The following is a 14,495-nucleotide window of genomic DNA, read 5'->3' on the forward strand; positions in this document are numbered from 1 at the left end:
TGATCTAATCTTCCATAATTTTCTTATACACTTGATATGCATGTCATGCTCAGTCAAAATTCTGAGGCGTACTCTTCCATTGGCGTACTCTTCTTCAATTGAGAAACATCCCGAGATGAAATCCTCAAATTCTACATGGGTGGATACATTATGCGTCTGGATTTAACTTGTCAAAATTCTCAAAAGTGGCAGACTGTACTATAATTATGCGTCGAAATAGGTAAATAATTATATTACAAGTCAAACATATTCACGAAGAATGTTAATGAATAATAAACCATAAATAAATGTATATATTATTTTTATCTATACAATAATCAAATATAAGATTAATAATTATATTACAAATAAATCAAATTAGCACACAATTAAAAATTTTATTAATATATAATAACCAAATAATAAACAAGTTTTAAAAAACTTCAAAATGAACATAAATAACTAAACAAATTTTGTTCATATTCGTTAATTTAATAAACGAACCTTAAAATATTATTCATGTTAATTTATTTAGCTTAATAAACAAATAGAAACCGAAATATTAATTAACTATTTGTCGGACACACTGTTTATTTATAACATTACCTATTTGAGCTCTTCTTTAGGCAATTAACTAAAGATTCAAGGATATTGATAAAACAAAAGATTAAACAATTACCTTTTGGAGTAACTTAACCACCATATCCATGTCAAAATATATGTGTGGGGACTTTAGACGAGAATCAACAAGTAACTGAAAAAGGGCCAAAAGAGGCCCGATGTCAAGACAATGTGACGAACTCCCAACTTAAGGTAACACCGACGTTGTGATGAGCATGCATGGGACGTCACGACGACACGACGTATTCTCCACATAAGCAATCACGTTTTTGACTTCAGGCAAAATTTTTTCTCTCAGTTAGACTCTAATTATTTCAAGAATATTTTGATATGATTAAAACTCTAATCTAAGCCTATTTAAAATTGTCATTGTATTACTGTTTTGATATGTCAATCAGTAAGAGCTTTTCTTGAAGACGACAAAACATAGTCGCATATGAGTTTTGATAAGAGTTTCATAATAATTATAGAGATAATTTTGTTCCCGAATTATGATTTTATTTTTAAGATTTGAATTTATACATTTAATATATTTAAGTTTATTTTCCACCTAAAATATTGTGTTCGTTCTTCCTTTTCTTATTAGTGACAATCACGATTATGTATGAGGTGAATAAAGGACCCAAAAAGAATGGGTAAAAGCAATCACATTGAAATTCTTAATATTCAACGAGACAAAGAAAAAAAAAAAAACCTTTAAGGCACTTTGGTATTTTATTTGATTAAAACTGTAACCTGACTGACATAAAGCTGCATGTATATTCAAGTTCCAAGAACATAGTAATAGATATTTCCCTCATTAAACTCAAGTAAATTAGGGGAATCTGTCAAGTGAGAGTAGGAAAAAGTAATCAAACCCTAGCAGTTCAATCTCCAATCATATGGCTGGTATATCACCTTCAACTGAGCATCAGCAATAATCTCCAGCAGAGCTTCTGAGTCAGTTGGCTCCAAGTAATTTGAGGCATGTTTCAATACCTCTACTTCATTCTTCCCAAAATCAACACTATACCTGTTTGTGGATTATTAGCAAGCAACATTAAGTTAAACTTTTCCAGAAAAAAAGTATATGAGAATCAAGCTTATTAAATTAGTAAATCTCTGGTTAACCAAAGAAGGCATATGCATATGCATTTGCATTCCATCATCCATCTTTTTCTAAATCGAAGATTTATCAATTTACTACAGCTTGGTATTTGGTGCAAAGGTTACGGTAATCTTGCATATCTTTTGCTGATCTTTGAAGTGAACTATATTTACATATAATGGGAGGTTCTAACTGCTACCCACTATTACCAACTCAATTTTGAATTTACCAAAAAGTTAAATAAGACAATAACATTGATGTCATTTAGGTCATATTTCAATTAAATCTTCATCAACCAGTCACTTTTCTGGTATCTCTCTCTTTCTAAATAAAATATAAAAAAAATGCAGTAACTTCTAATTGTCATCCCTATATTTCTCTTGTAACTCCCTTTTTCATTTTCTTTTTAAACAAAGCATTATTATTATTACAGAAGTGTGCAACAGGCGACTAGAAAATTAAGCATTGTTAGTGCTGTAATTTACACTAATCATGGCTTGAAGTGCCATATATGGTTTTCCTGCATATCTATAGCTTCTGAATCCAACTTAGGCAACCCAAGCTTTCATAATTCTACCACTAAGAATTTCTGTATGATTAGATTATATAAGCTACAATGAAAACAGCAGTTTTTTTAAATTCCCTTGTGCCTATGCCAATGAGCCAATGAGTTTTGGAGTGCATGCATGTGTGTGTTAGTGTGGCTGTGCATATGCCTGTTAGCGTACAACGCATGTGTCTAGTGAAAATTTTAAAAACTTATTTTGTCTCCTGAACATAAAATAAAGGTCTCTAGGAAGAAATATGAATTTGTGCACCAAGAACGTGCTTGAAATTAACTTACCATTTGAGGATCTTACTGGCATATGCAACCTTGCCACTCAAATCAACAATAAGGCCACCAGCTCTTAAGAAATCCCGTGCTGCGTCCATCAGCTCTTTATCAATGTTCCCAGGAGAGTAGCATCGAAGAGCAGGCCCAGACCGGGTACCGCAAACCAGGGCAAAGTGAATTAGAGGCTCGGGATAGGGTAGAGACACCTGAAAAAACACAAAACACAGAATGAGCTAGGTTGGATTTCCACACGAGGCATTCAACTATTGAGGATGAAATTCTTTTTCCGGTACCATAATGAAATGTTTTAACAGCACTTATTCAGGCTACACCCTTACAAGCCTGAAGTCAACGTAATTAACTACCCAGCAGAAAACTGCATGGTGAAGTCAATCTAATCAACAACCCAGTAGGGCATTGGGAGGTCACTTCATATGCACAACCTTTGGGTCATCCTTCTGAAACAATGGGAAAAAGTAAAAGGACACCCAATTCTAGGAATGAGCAAAGAATTCTGAAGGTTAAATTAATTTCCATAGTTTCACCAACAAATAAAAGGTACAAAACAGTAAACCACGTAATAAGGTGAGCACAGAAATGCTAGCCTCCAACACAGTGGCTAGAATCATCATGAAACATTAAGCATCAATTTTATCCATGGTCTTACCTGTGATCGTTTATCTTTTACGCCAAATGGTTTCAAAAGATTGTATGGTGGCCTTTGATTGCCCCTTAAAATGCCATTCTGAATGGAAGAAAGCGAATATGTGCACCCGCCAACAACATACTTGAAGTCTCCGAACAGCCTCCTTCGTTCCAATGGACCAGCAGGATGACCCCACGCTAGTATTGCATGGATAGCCATCATATTGTACAAATTTATGAAGAAAGCGAGCTTCTCCTCCCTTGGCATGTCCTGAACTTTTACTCTTTGGAGCACTTGAACTATTCTTAAGTACCTAAATTTTTTTCCATTCACAATGGAGACTTGAGCATTTGAAAGAAATGCATAAAATTTTGAAGTTACTAGAGTGAGCAATATCATACACTAAGAGGCATCAAACCTTGCAAATTCCTCACTTCCATGAATACTTCTGTAATCAACATGTCTTCCATCTTCTGATGCATAGGCTTCAAAAATAGCATAGGACAAAAACCTCAGCATTGATGCAATTTCAGCAATGGGCTTTGGCTTCAGTTCAATTATACCCCTTGGAATGTTGTGACATTGAGATGACACAGTAGGATCATGGTCCAAGAACCGATACAAGTGGTCACCATCCTCAAAAAGATTCTCACTATTATAAAGCATCACAGAAAAAAATAAGGATTTTCTACGATAGATTACAGGGTCACAAAAACAAAATAAACTGGGAAGGTTGGACTCACTCAAGAACATGTCGGAAAAAGTGCTCACTGGCAAGCTTTTGCCCAAATTCAACAGCCTATACCACAATGCAAGAACAAAGAAAAATACATAACCGCATCTAAACATGTATAAACAGAGCACACAAAACCACAAATTCTAACTCAAAAGCAGTGGTACTATGATTTTACCAGTGAAACGACAAAAATCACACAACAGATAAAATCTCTCAAAACCACCCATTTAAAATAGAACAACAAGAGAATAAAGAAAAAAGAGACAAGTTAAAAATAGCAATATGTATTATTACTTTCAGAAAACTGTTATGATGCGGTATCATAAGAATTAATGCTAAAGATAAAATTGGCATCCGCAATATGCCTACTTATCATGGAAACTATCAAGTCCACTGTTGCTTCTTTTAATCAGACTGGAATGATATCAGTGAAAGGTAGGCTCTAGAGTATTTTTTAATATGCAAGGATTAAACTGAAAGCCATCTACTATCATGAGAAGATATCATTTTTAACTTTGCATTTGCCGTAGGAAGCAAGTAAAAGAGTGATCTGATTCAGGAAAGTTTGGTCATAACCCCATATGGAGAAAAACTATAATACTAACAGTTGACAAAGACCGTGGATTATATAAGTATCACATAAAATTCACTAAACCAGTCTTGGAAAACATAATAAAAATCCAAACTAACCTCTTCCCTTTCCAGGTACTGATCTTCAGATAGAAAATCTACTGCTTCCGAACCTAGAAAACAATTAGTGAACCTGCGCATCTTGTATAACCGATCCTTAACAACAATAGTTGCTTTCATTTTTTGAACAATTACAGCTAGTTCGTCAACAGGTCCATTATCGGACACATCATCTTCACCAGGGAGAGGTGGTAAAGGTGCTTCAGGTGACGGTGCTTCAGAAATAAAAAAATCAATCTTCTCATCAAGCTTGCCAGACTCATCTAAGCCTTTTAGTTCACTCAAACCCCCAATCATTACTTCATTAAAGAAGACCTTAGGAACGGCACAAGATCCAGAGACATTCTCTATCTCCAACTTTCTACTGGGGTATACATCAATGTTGATCTCAACATATCTAAGCCTTTTTCTTTGCAGAAATAACCTAGCTTCTCTACAATCTCGGCATCCTAACCTTGTATACAATATAATTCTTCCTTTTGTGGCAATAGGTAGAAGTGATTCTTCAATGTTATTCTTCCCATGCTCGGCTTTGCTTTCTGAATCGGTATCACGTGACACCTTAATGTAGTTTAAGGGATTCCAAGCAGATCTTTCTGCAGTCCTTGGAGACATTGCAGCTTGCTCCCCAAGTTTAGCAGAATCTGAAGTGTCCTTATCTACATCAACATTAGCCTGTTCAACTCCATCTCTTTTTAAAGAAAGCCGACGCAGGACACTGGTCACTGCGGCACCCTTTTCCTTAACAAAATTCTTAAGTGCCACTGCTTTCTCAGGCCACACAGACCCCTCTTCCTCTGGATCAGGATCCAAGGAACGAGTTGATGAACAACGATTAGCCTGCATCCCAGGAACCTCTGTTCCATCGAAGACCGGTTCTTGTTCCTCCTCAGCAAGATCTTCTCTTGTAGTTTCGTTCACTTCTTCTTGAGCTTTGGAATCCAAATCCCCATCCTTATTCATCCTGTCACCTTGTTCAGCATGTTTGTCATCTTTGTCTTCTTTATTACCCTCCTCTAACTTATTAACATCGTCCTTGCTGATGTTCAGACTATGCATCTCCTCCACCTCCACAGGTTTTCCCTGATCTTCTTTGTGAATACCATCAGTATGTCCCTCTGGTTTTTCATCCATGGGAGGATCTGTTATATTTTTGTAACTGGAGTTACCCTCTTCCCTAATGTCAGAAAAACATAAATATTGTCATTCAACTTGTGAAAACATGGCCCTTAAACTTTTTCATCGAGGATCTCTTCCCAGGTTCCTGCAAGGACATTTCATATAGACAAATTCAACAGAAGACCAATTCCACTACGGATGAAAAATGAATATAAGACTCTTATACTTCCATAAACAGAGTCATATTTGAAAGCAGACATCCATTTCAAAACTGCCTAACAAACAATAGGATCTCCATTTTTCACTCTTTGGCTATTTAAACAGGAAAAATGTAACAAAAAAGGGAACAAAATAATCTGTTGTATATAGGCTCTTATTCATTGATTTTCAGAAATATGAACATAATCCAGTATATTAAACCAAAACACTAGATGAAATCCATAATAAGAAATTGTTTCAAAGCACTAGATGTGATCCGGCAAGTCAAGCCCTGAAGCTTTAGTTTTCGACCATTCCTAGTCAAAAGAACCGGTCAACCTAAATCCTCCATGATGGAAGAAGTAGTAATATTATGAACAATGAAAGTCAAAGAAAAAAATAGCAGAGAAATGAATCTGTGACCAAAATTAAATAACAAAAAAGATTAAATCTTTAAGTCCTTAACACTTGATCAAGTTTTCATTTAATTACCACACAACTTAATCTCCAAAAAGAAATAATAATAATAATAAACCCTGAAAATTTATCGATAGGATTTTTGCAAGTTAATCATAACGGGAAGTATGAAAACTGAAAATAAGAGAGAGAGAGAGAGCTTACAGATCCAGAGAGAGTGAAGAAAAAACAGTGAATATAAAAGAAAAGAAAAAAAGATCCGGAGAGAGTTACAGAACCAAAAAAGAAAGATTTAAGTTAATATATATATCAACTTTGGAGTTACAAATTTGGTGTATTAATGTTTTGAAAGTAAACTTATAATTGAAAATTGAAAAGGAAAGAATAGTCAATTAATGGAGGGTGGATGATTTTCAGAAGCAGAGGCGGGCGGTCGGGACAAGCGGGAAATCCGTGGGCCTATCTTTTTTTGTCTTTTTAGACTTAAGGACCCCCTTATCCTATTTCTTTATTTTGGACACCCAATACTTTTGATTTCTTTCCAATCCATCCCTTATTGTTTCCATTTTTTAAAATTGAGGAAGAATTAAGATGACTAAATTGCTAAATCGAATATAATTTAATTCGAAGGACTCAAGGGAAGCCAAGGTCCTTGCTTGACTCTCTCAAGTCTAAGCTATATGTAAGATTAGAAAACTAATTTTACTTTTCGATTACTTAACTTTATAATTTTATAAAATTAAACCATTTAAAAATTTTCGTTCAAATCACTAGATTGTTAAAATGGTCACTATATAGCTTTCTTTATTCACATTGCTTGCATAATTGAAAACTCTCGTTAATATTCTCTTTTACAGTTTAGTTTTTTACAGACCAAATTCCAAGTAGCTTTCTTCTTCTATATCTTAAATTAATTGTCTTCTTCTACTTGCCGAAGGGTATTGATCCACTATACCAATCATCAAATTGTAGCTTGAAGTTCGCTAGCTGAACTTTAAAAAAAAAAACCTTAATAGCTCAGTAACTTGAATAAAAATTTTCGAATAGTTTAGTGACGTAAATGAGAAGTTTTGAATAGCTCAATAACCATTTTAAAAATTTTTAAATTTAAGTAACCAAAATGTAAATTTACTAATAGTTTAGCGACAGTGGGTATAATTTACCCTTCATTCAATTGCGTAGACATAATAAAATTTATTTAATGTAATAGGATCCTAAATATGAAATTGTACATATATTAAATGTTTTAATAAAAAATTCAAATGTAAAACACTATCAATGGATTTAGTAAACTATAAAATACTAATACTAATCGTTATTCAACTCGTTGAAAACTACAGCACAACTTTTGATTTTGAGTTGTTGCGTATTTTACTGCTTTCATGTTGTGGAAGCTTTCAAGGACAACGACACATATCATGCAAACGTTTTAAGTTATTAACACGTCTTCTTTGGATTACACGAACAGATTGGATTTACCAAGCAATATGAAGCTGTAGATTGTAAATATCTTATCAAACACGTTGACTGCAATGGCTGCATGACATGTTCCTATCCGTTTTCCGGGCATTGCATGTGACGATTACATGAAAAAGCAGACTGCTTAACATTGGCCCTTGAAGAGGTATTCCAATGCAGTAATGTTATAAACGAAGGAGAACATATACTTGATTTCTACTCGTATATAATTCAAAATTCGTACGAAAACGAAGGAAGATGCACGGGTTCGCCCAGGGGAAAAGTTATTTAACATGACAAATAAGAGCAGCACAGAAAATAAGGATAAGTAAGACATCATCTTTCTTTTTCTTTTTTTTAAAGTTTGTGAGTATGAACTAGATTTACATGGTGTTTACAAAGAACATAACTACCTATATGTACCTGTTGCCGGAGTGATATTCAGTGCTCAGCACAGCATGATAGAAAAGCTTGTGAAATTTTTTGAAGCTCGGAAGGAAACAGCACCGGCATGCCTTTCTTAATACAATAGGGGCAGGCAATGGCGTAACTGCATAACAGCATAGCGATTTTTGTTTTAACTGTTATTTTTTCCTTGTCCATCGCATATATGATACATACACGCTGCAGTGAAAAGAAATAATTTTGACAATTGCAACTCCATGCCTAAGACAATTAGGTCACCACTAATATTTCCGATGAAGGACCTTCATCCAATTCAATATCTCCGCATGCACTAAGAACCGTAGCGAGGATGTAATCATCCACCTCAAAACCTTCTGCTTCCATCCGATACATGAGTTGCAAAGCTTCTCGACATAGCCCGTTTCTTGCATAACCCATGATCATGGCCTTCCACGAAACCAAATTCCTTTCTGGCATGCTGTCAAAAACACGAGAAGCCTCCGCTACAAAACCGCATTTCGCATACATATGGATCAATGCACTGCCCACAAAGACATTAGAAAAGGCAGGAGTTTTATTTGCGAAGGAGTGAATTAACTTCCCTTTTGTAACAGCTCCAAGCTTAGCACATGCTTTCAAAGCTGAAGAATAGGTAAAAGAGTTAGGTTCTACACCCTCCTCCATCATTTCTTTCAAAAAATCAAGAGCCTCAGCCTCATGCCCTACGCTTGCACAGCCAGAAATCATGGCAGTCCACGAGACAACATCCCTCAGCGGCATCTGTTGAAGGACTTTGGAGGCAACATCGTACTCCCCACATTTACAATAGAACCATACTAGACTGCTTCCTATGTACATATTCCTTTGGATAGATTTTTTTACTATTTGTGCGTGGACTTCCTTGCCCATAAGTAAATCCACAACTGAACCACAAGCCCTAAGTATGCTTACGATGGTCAAGTTATTAGCAATTATATTTCGTCTCTTCATTACTCGAAAAAGACTAATGGCATCCTCACCAAGACCCTTCCTAGCATACCCTGCTATAATAGAAGTCCAGGTAACCGTATTTCTACTACTCATCCCGTTAAACACAATCCTAGCATCTACTACCTCCCCGCATTTTGCATACATGTCCACAAGAGAAGACCCTAAGAAAACATCATTTTTGAACATCTTTTTTATTATGGCACCATGTAATTGTCTCCCTGGTCTCAATGCCTTTTGCTCTCCACAAGCCTTCAAAACACTGCAAACGGTGAACTCATTAGGCCAAAAACCATCACTTAGCATTCTCGAAAACAACGAGAAAGCCTCCTCCGCATATCCTTGTTGGGAGCAAGCAGTTATCATAGCTGTCCAACAAACCACATCCTTTTCTGCCATCCCATGAAACACTTGAAAAGCCCTTGACAACTCCCCACATTGTGCATAAAAATAAGTAACAGCACTATCCACAATCAAGTTCCTACAATTCGCTTTCAGGATACACCCATGAATTTGTCTGCCTAACTCGAAATCCGCCCGCCTACTACACAAATTCATCAAACAAACAAGCATCTTCCTGTTCCCTTGAACCCCACATGATATCGAATCCCAAAACAACCTCAAAGCTTCATCATCAAAACCCAATTTGGAGTACCCATTAATCATTGCTGTCCAACTGACGACATTTCTTTCAGCCATATTATCAAACACCTTTCGAGCTTCCACTAGCTTCCCAAATTTTAAATACGAACTTATCAAATTATTCTCAACATAGGTCACTGGGTTCCCTAAACGCTTCAAAACAACCGCATGGACTCTCCTAACTTGTCTGCCATTGCTACAAGATTGAAGCAAAGCTGCCAGCTCATCAGAACCGACATTTCGACTAACCGACGGTGGGGTTCTATCCCTAAAACCAGCATCTGGGTCTTCATGGTAAGTTGAAATACTGGTTAAATCATCGAATTCGGGTAGAAAACATGAATCTTTGGAAGAAAAACAAGAAAATTGGGGTGGGTTTTTGGTGATTCTTGGTCTGGACTCGTTTTTGGAATTCGAATAATGAAATGATGGACTTTGAATAGTGAAAAAGGAAGGCCATTGAAAGTGCGCCACTTGGGGTGAAATCACCGTTAACGAAAGCATCAGCTATATCTTTGGATTTCTTCAAAACTCCCCGCGGAAAACAGAACCCAGTTTCCCGAAGTTTAAGCTCTTGTTTTTGTTAAATCCCGAGGCTTTCAAAAACTCCATCGGATAAAAGACCATTTTGCCACTAAGCCAGCAAAACGACATCGTCTTGCAGGTTGCAACCTCTTCACAATATCACTTCTTTGCCGGTCTCTAAAACCTTATTCTAGAACCCCCTGCCAAAAACCTTCTTAAATTGGTTCCTGCTATAAACTTACAAAGTTAAAAATTTAATCTTTTTCTTTCCATGGAATTGGCTTGTGCAAGTTTTCAAGTTTGTTCTATATTTCCAGTAAGATTAAAATCTTCTAAAGCCACAAAATTTGAATCTTCTTTAGCTTTACTTCCTTCCTGTAAAAGTTCAAATTCACCTCGGATTCGTTGTTTGTCTTCAAAGTTCTTAAGTAAGTTACTCTTTTTTACCTAATAATTTGCAGCTAAAGGTTATTAATTTAGCGTTTTATTCACTGTATTTATCTCTCTTTCCCGCGCTGCCTTCCTGCGTAAATAATGGTTCAACCTGGAATTGAATACATTAATAATAATTAAGTGCTATAGCTGAAGTATTCTATGATGATTAGCTTTATCGTTTCTTTTTCTTTTTCTTTTTTTTTGTTTTAAGTTCTTTTCGTTTGAAGTAAGAAAATTGGGAACTTCTTCTAGCATGATTATTTGGGAAAGCATTGTTTGTTAGGAGCTTCTTTGGTGCTTGCAGAGATGCATATATTATTTTTAGGCCATTTGTCTTTAACAGATAGTTCTCATGGGCAGGTTATTCTGCATTGGGTGTTAATCGGGTAAGCGGGCAGCAGCGGTTTTCTCTTGCGGCTGTTGTTGGTGATAAAACTGCGGTGCCAAATAATTGTGATGAAGACAAGATTTCAGATTCAGATTCTGCCGGTTCCTCGGTAATTAATGATGAGGTGACCGGAGATGGGGAAAATGATGGTGATAAAGGTAATGTTGAGGGGTTGGATAGCGGTAAAATGATCAGAGTGTGTGACAAGTTAATTGAGGTTTTCTTGGTTGACAAGCCTACGCCAACTGATTGGAGAAGATTACTTGCTTTCAGTAAGGAATGGAACAACATCCGACCTCATTTCTTTCAGCGTTGTCAGGAACGAGCTGATGTTGAAGGTGATCCTGGAATGAAGCATAAGCTTCTTCGACTTGGAAGGAAATTGAAAGAGGTGGGTTATTTGATTATAATTATAATCTTTTGCAATCAATATCAGTTTTTTGTATGAGATATTGAATCTGGAGAATTGTCTAGCTGCTCATGATTAATTCTAGATTGATTATAAAGAGAGTACGAACAAGGGAGAGAAATTTACCTGCTTTTATGATGCTGACATGCTGAACAGATCCATGTGCAGTGAAGATTCCTAGGAATCGAATTTCTTATTCTCTTTGGATGGCATGTTAGTCATATGGCTTTAATAGTTGAGGCATGTCTGATGCATACTGTTCTTATTTTCAAGTTCATGCTGATGTCATGGTGATTCTTGTTATACAGATTGATGACGATGTTCAAAGACACAACGAACTTCTTGAAGTGATCAAGGGTTCACCATCTGAGATTAGTGAAATTGTTGCTAGACGTCGTAAAGATTTTACAAAAGAATTCTTTGTGCATATCCATACTGTAGCAGAATCATATTATGACAATCCAACTGAACAAAATGGTAAGGCAGTATGATCGAATAATTTAATTATCAAAACCTTATTGATAATTATTAGTATGAATGTTTAGTATCGTGTGCCAGTTTAAACTATATGCCTAACAAAATAAGCTGTGTGGTGAGTTGCATGGCTTGAGATCAGAACATTTAGTTCTTATACTTGTTAACCATATGCCTTCCCGACCTTATTCCTTCATTTATTTGTTTATACTTGACAGCTCTGTCAAAGCTTGGGAATACTTGCTTGGCTGCTGTACAAGCTTATGATACTGCTGCTGAAAACGTTGAGGCACTTAATGCAGCAGAGTTGAAATTCCAAGATATCATCAATTCACCTTCTCTAGATGTTGCTTGCCGGAAGATTGATAGTTTGGCTGAGAAAAACCAACTTGACTCAGCATTGGTGCTAATGATCACTAAAGCTTGGTCAGCTGCCAAGGAATCTAACATGACGAAAGATGAGGTACTGTTGCTGACTTCAGGGAGGAAAAAGCCCTCCACCTGCTCTATAAATCGTATGATGCGATGGTCAACTAGATGTAGTTCTTGTTTTGTGACTCAGGGTGACTGCACCTAGAAGAACCCTATGATGATATTCTTATAAATTAATGGAATGATTACTAGGTTGGGGATGAAGGGAAAAGGGATTATTCATTTTGGCATTCTAGTAAAGAGCGGAACTAATTTTAGGAAGTACAACCATATAGTCATTTGTGGGGAAGCCAACTGATGTGTTCCTTTTGATAAGCATTAAAATTTTCAGTAGGATTGCTAATTTAAGCATCATCAGCCGATGGTTTTAGAAAAAAATTTAACTTTACGATAAATTCCTATGTTTTGGAGTGCTGCTGTAAGATGTCTTACCAAGTTATCATCTCAATTGCAGGTAAAAGATATATTGTACCACTTGTATATGACTGCTAGAGGTAATCTACAGAGGCTCCTTCCAAAAGAGATTAGAATTGTGAAGTACCTTCTTACAATTGAGGATCCTGAGGAGCGACTGTGTGCCCTAAACGATGCCTTTACACCTGGAGAAGAACTTGAAGGGAGCGATATGGACAACCTTTACACGTATGTCTTTTGCTCTGACTTGATTTTTATCAGAATTTAGTACCATCTAGGAATTAGGCTTACAATGCATTGGCTTAATCTTTCAAGTCAATCGTCCAGCCTTCCGGGTCCTGCTTTTTATAGTTTCAGGTGCAAATGATGAGTTAGGTTGGTAGTTATCCCAGGAAAGGATTTGATAGTTACTCTGGTGTCCTGCTATTTGCCTAAACCAAACATCGTTTAAATTTTGTGTCATCCTCTTTTGCGCGTAAGTTTGTTCCTTCATTTAACTCATTGTAATGAAATTTTAGGACTCCGGAGAAGCTTCATACCATGATGAGAGCTGTGGTGGATGCTTATAATTTCAGCCATGAAGGCACTCTCTTAAGGGAAGCTAGAGATTTGATGAATCCGAAGATAATTGAAAACCTGGAGGAGTTGATAAAGATTGTGGAGAAAAACTTCATGTGACGTGGAGCTAAGTCGTACTTTGAATAGCTTTACGTATATTTCTTGGTCCAGAAATCATAATCTTTAATCTCTACCTTGATTGAGAATCTGAATATATATAGGTGTGATAACTCTAAATTTCGGGTTGGTTCATAGCTCAAGCAGTAATACTGCCCGTACCCGAAAGCATCAAAGTAGAGTTACTTCACAACAAAAATTGGCAATAGAAGAAGAATAGTCTTTAGGTGTGAATGTTCAAACATACAAGGTGCCAATGATCTCCTGCAGAGATTGATCTTGTTGTGGTCCCATAATTTTCTTTTCTTTTTCTTAATATTAGAACTTGTTAATCAGATGTTACATGAATTACTGGCAAATATACCTTGATTTCATATTAAATATTAATTTAACAATATTTCAATAAAATTAATTGCCATAATGCGATTTCATTTTTTTTCTAATAAAGTAACACAAAATTATAAAGGTTCAAAGTTCTCTGTAAAGAGCATTTATGAACTAAATTAGAAGCCATTAACTCTTGTGACTTGTCCCACATGTTATAAGTTTAGGTAAAAACTGTGGTCAGCTCTTAATTCTTAAGAAACTTAGGCTTGAATTATTGAAGTTGAACACCAAAATAAAAGGTCTTAGAATCTGTAAATGATTACTTCTTCCTCTTCTTTGGTGGCTGAATCGATTCTTCTTCATCTTCGTCTTCATTTTCAGGCTCTTCATCTTCTACAGTTTCTTTTTCTTCCTCATCATCATTGCCTTCATTGTCGTCACCATCACCGTCGTCCTCATCCTCGTCTTCTGGCTCATCATCCACATTTTCACCTTCTTCTTCCTCTCCGTTCTCTTCTTCCCCTGCTCCATCAGCCTCTCCACCACCAATTCCCTTGTTGGAGTTGCCATTTTGGTCATTGGAATTGTTCCCATGA

The 14,495-nt window shown here is 36.2% G+C and overlaps 3 protein-coding genes across 5 annotated transcripts; 1 reads left to right on the top strand and 2 right to left on the bottom strand.

Annotated features, from left to right (window-relative positions):
• Positions 1-1,283: 1,283 nt before the first annotated feature.
• Positions 1,284-6,783, bottom strand: LOC108453598 (uncharacterized). 3 transcript variants are annotated; one of them, XM_017751799.2, is made up of 7 exons: positions 6,533-6,781; positions 4,595-5,771; positions 3,912-3,967; positions 3,587-3,820; positions 3,190-3,481; positions 2,532-2,728; positions 1,284-1,612 (listed from the first exon to the last, which is right to left on the bottom strand). In XM_017751799.2, the coding sequence occupies exons 2-7, from the start codon at positions 5,726-5,728 to the stop codon at positions 1,459-1,461; spliced, it is 2,067 nt and encodes a 688-aa protein (XP_017607288.1). In that variant the 5' UTR covers positions 5,729-5,771; positions 6,533-6,781; the 3' UTR covers positions 1,284-1,458. The 3 variants fall into 3 exon arrangements, with proteins under 3 accessions (XP_017607288.1, XP_017607287.1, XP_052884830.1); XM_017751798.2 differs by having other exon boundaries at positions 4,595-5,858; positions 6,533-6,779; XM_053028870.1 differs by lacking the exons at positions 1,284-1,612; positions 2,532-2,728 and adding an exon at positions 2,870-2,898 and having other exon boundaries at positions 4,595-5,858; positions 6,533-6,783.
• Positions 6,784-8,053: 1,270 nt separating this feature from the next.
• Positions 8,054-10,324, bottom strand: LOC108450707 (pentatricopeptide repeat-containing protein At4g18520, chloroplastic). Its single transcript, XM_017748444.2, has one exon. It carries the CDS (start codon positions 10,322-10,324, stop codon positions 8,462-8,464), a length of 1,863 nt encoding a protein of 620 aa, XP_017603933.1. The 3' UTR covers positions 8,054-8,461.
• A 185-nt stretch (positions 10,325-10,509) lies between these two features.
• LOC108489965 (uncharacterized protein At4g37920) lies at positions 10,510-13,980 on the top strand. Its single transcript, XM_017794735.2, has 6 exons — positions 10,510-10,773; positions 11,141-11,559; positions 11,886-12,054; positions 12,270-12,514; positions 12,938-13,125; positions 13,416-13,980. The coding sequence occupies exons 1-6, from the start codon at positions 10,617-10,619 to the stop codon at positions 13,573-13,575; spliced, it is 1,338 nt and encodes a 445-aa protein (XP_017650224.1). The 5' UTR covers positions 10,510-10,616; the 3' UTR covers positions 13,576-13,980.
• Positions 13,981-14,495: the final 515 nt, after the last annotated feature.

The sequence above is a fragment of the Gossypium arboreum genome, chromosome 5 (genome assembly GCF_025698485.1).
Source record: "Gossypium arboreum isolate Shixiya-1 chromosome 5, ASM2569848v2, whole genome shotgun sequence".
Lineage (NCBI taxonomy): Eukaryota > Viridiplantae > Streptophyta > Magnoliopsida > Malvales > Malvaceae > Gossypium > Gossypium arboreum.

Excerpts from the sequence above, each read along its gene's own strand:
- LOC108450707 (XM_017748444.2), bottom strand. The coding sequence starts at position 10,324 with ATGCTTTCGTTAACGGTGATTTCACCCCAAGTGGCGCACTTTCAATGG.
- LOC108489965 (XM_017794735.2), top strand. The coding sequence starts at position 10,617 with ATGGAATTGGCTTGTGCAAGTTTTCAAGTTTGTTCTATATTTCCAGTA. Across the intron at positions 11,560-11,885 it reads TTGGAAGGAAATTGAAAGAG|ATTGATGACGATGTTCAAAG; the intron begins GTGGGTTATTTG and ends CTTGTTATACAG. Across the intron at positions 12,055-12,269 it reads CAATCCAACTGAACAAAATG|CTCTGTCAAAGCTTGGGAAT; the intron begins GTAAGGCAGTAT and ends TATACTTGACAG.
- LOC108453598 (XM_017751799.2), bottom strand. The coding sequence starts at position 5,728 with ATGGATGAAAAACCAGAGGGACATACTGATGGTATTCACAAAGAAGAT. Across the intron at positions 3,821-3,911 it reads TTTTTCCGACATGTTCTTGA|TGAGAATCTTTTTGAGGATG; the intron begins GTGAGTCCAACC and ends GCTTTATAATAG. Across the intron at positions 1,613-2,531 it reads GCCAGTAAGATCCTCAAATG|GTATAGTGTTGATTTTGGGA; the intron begins GTAAGTTAATTT and ends ATCCACAAACAG.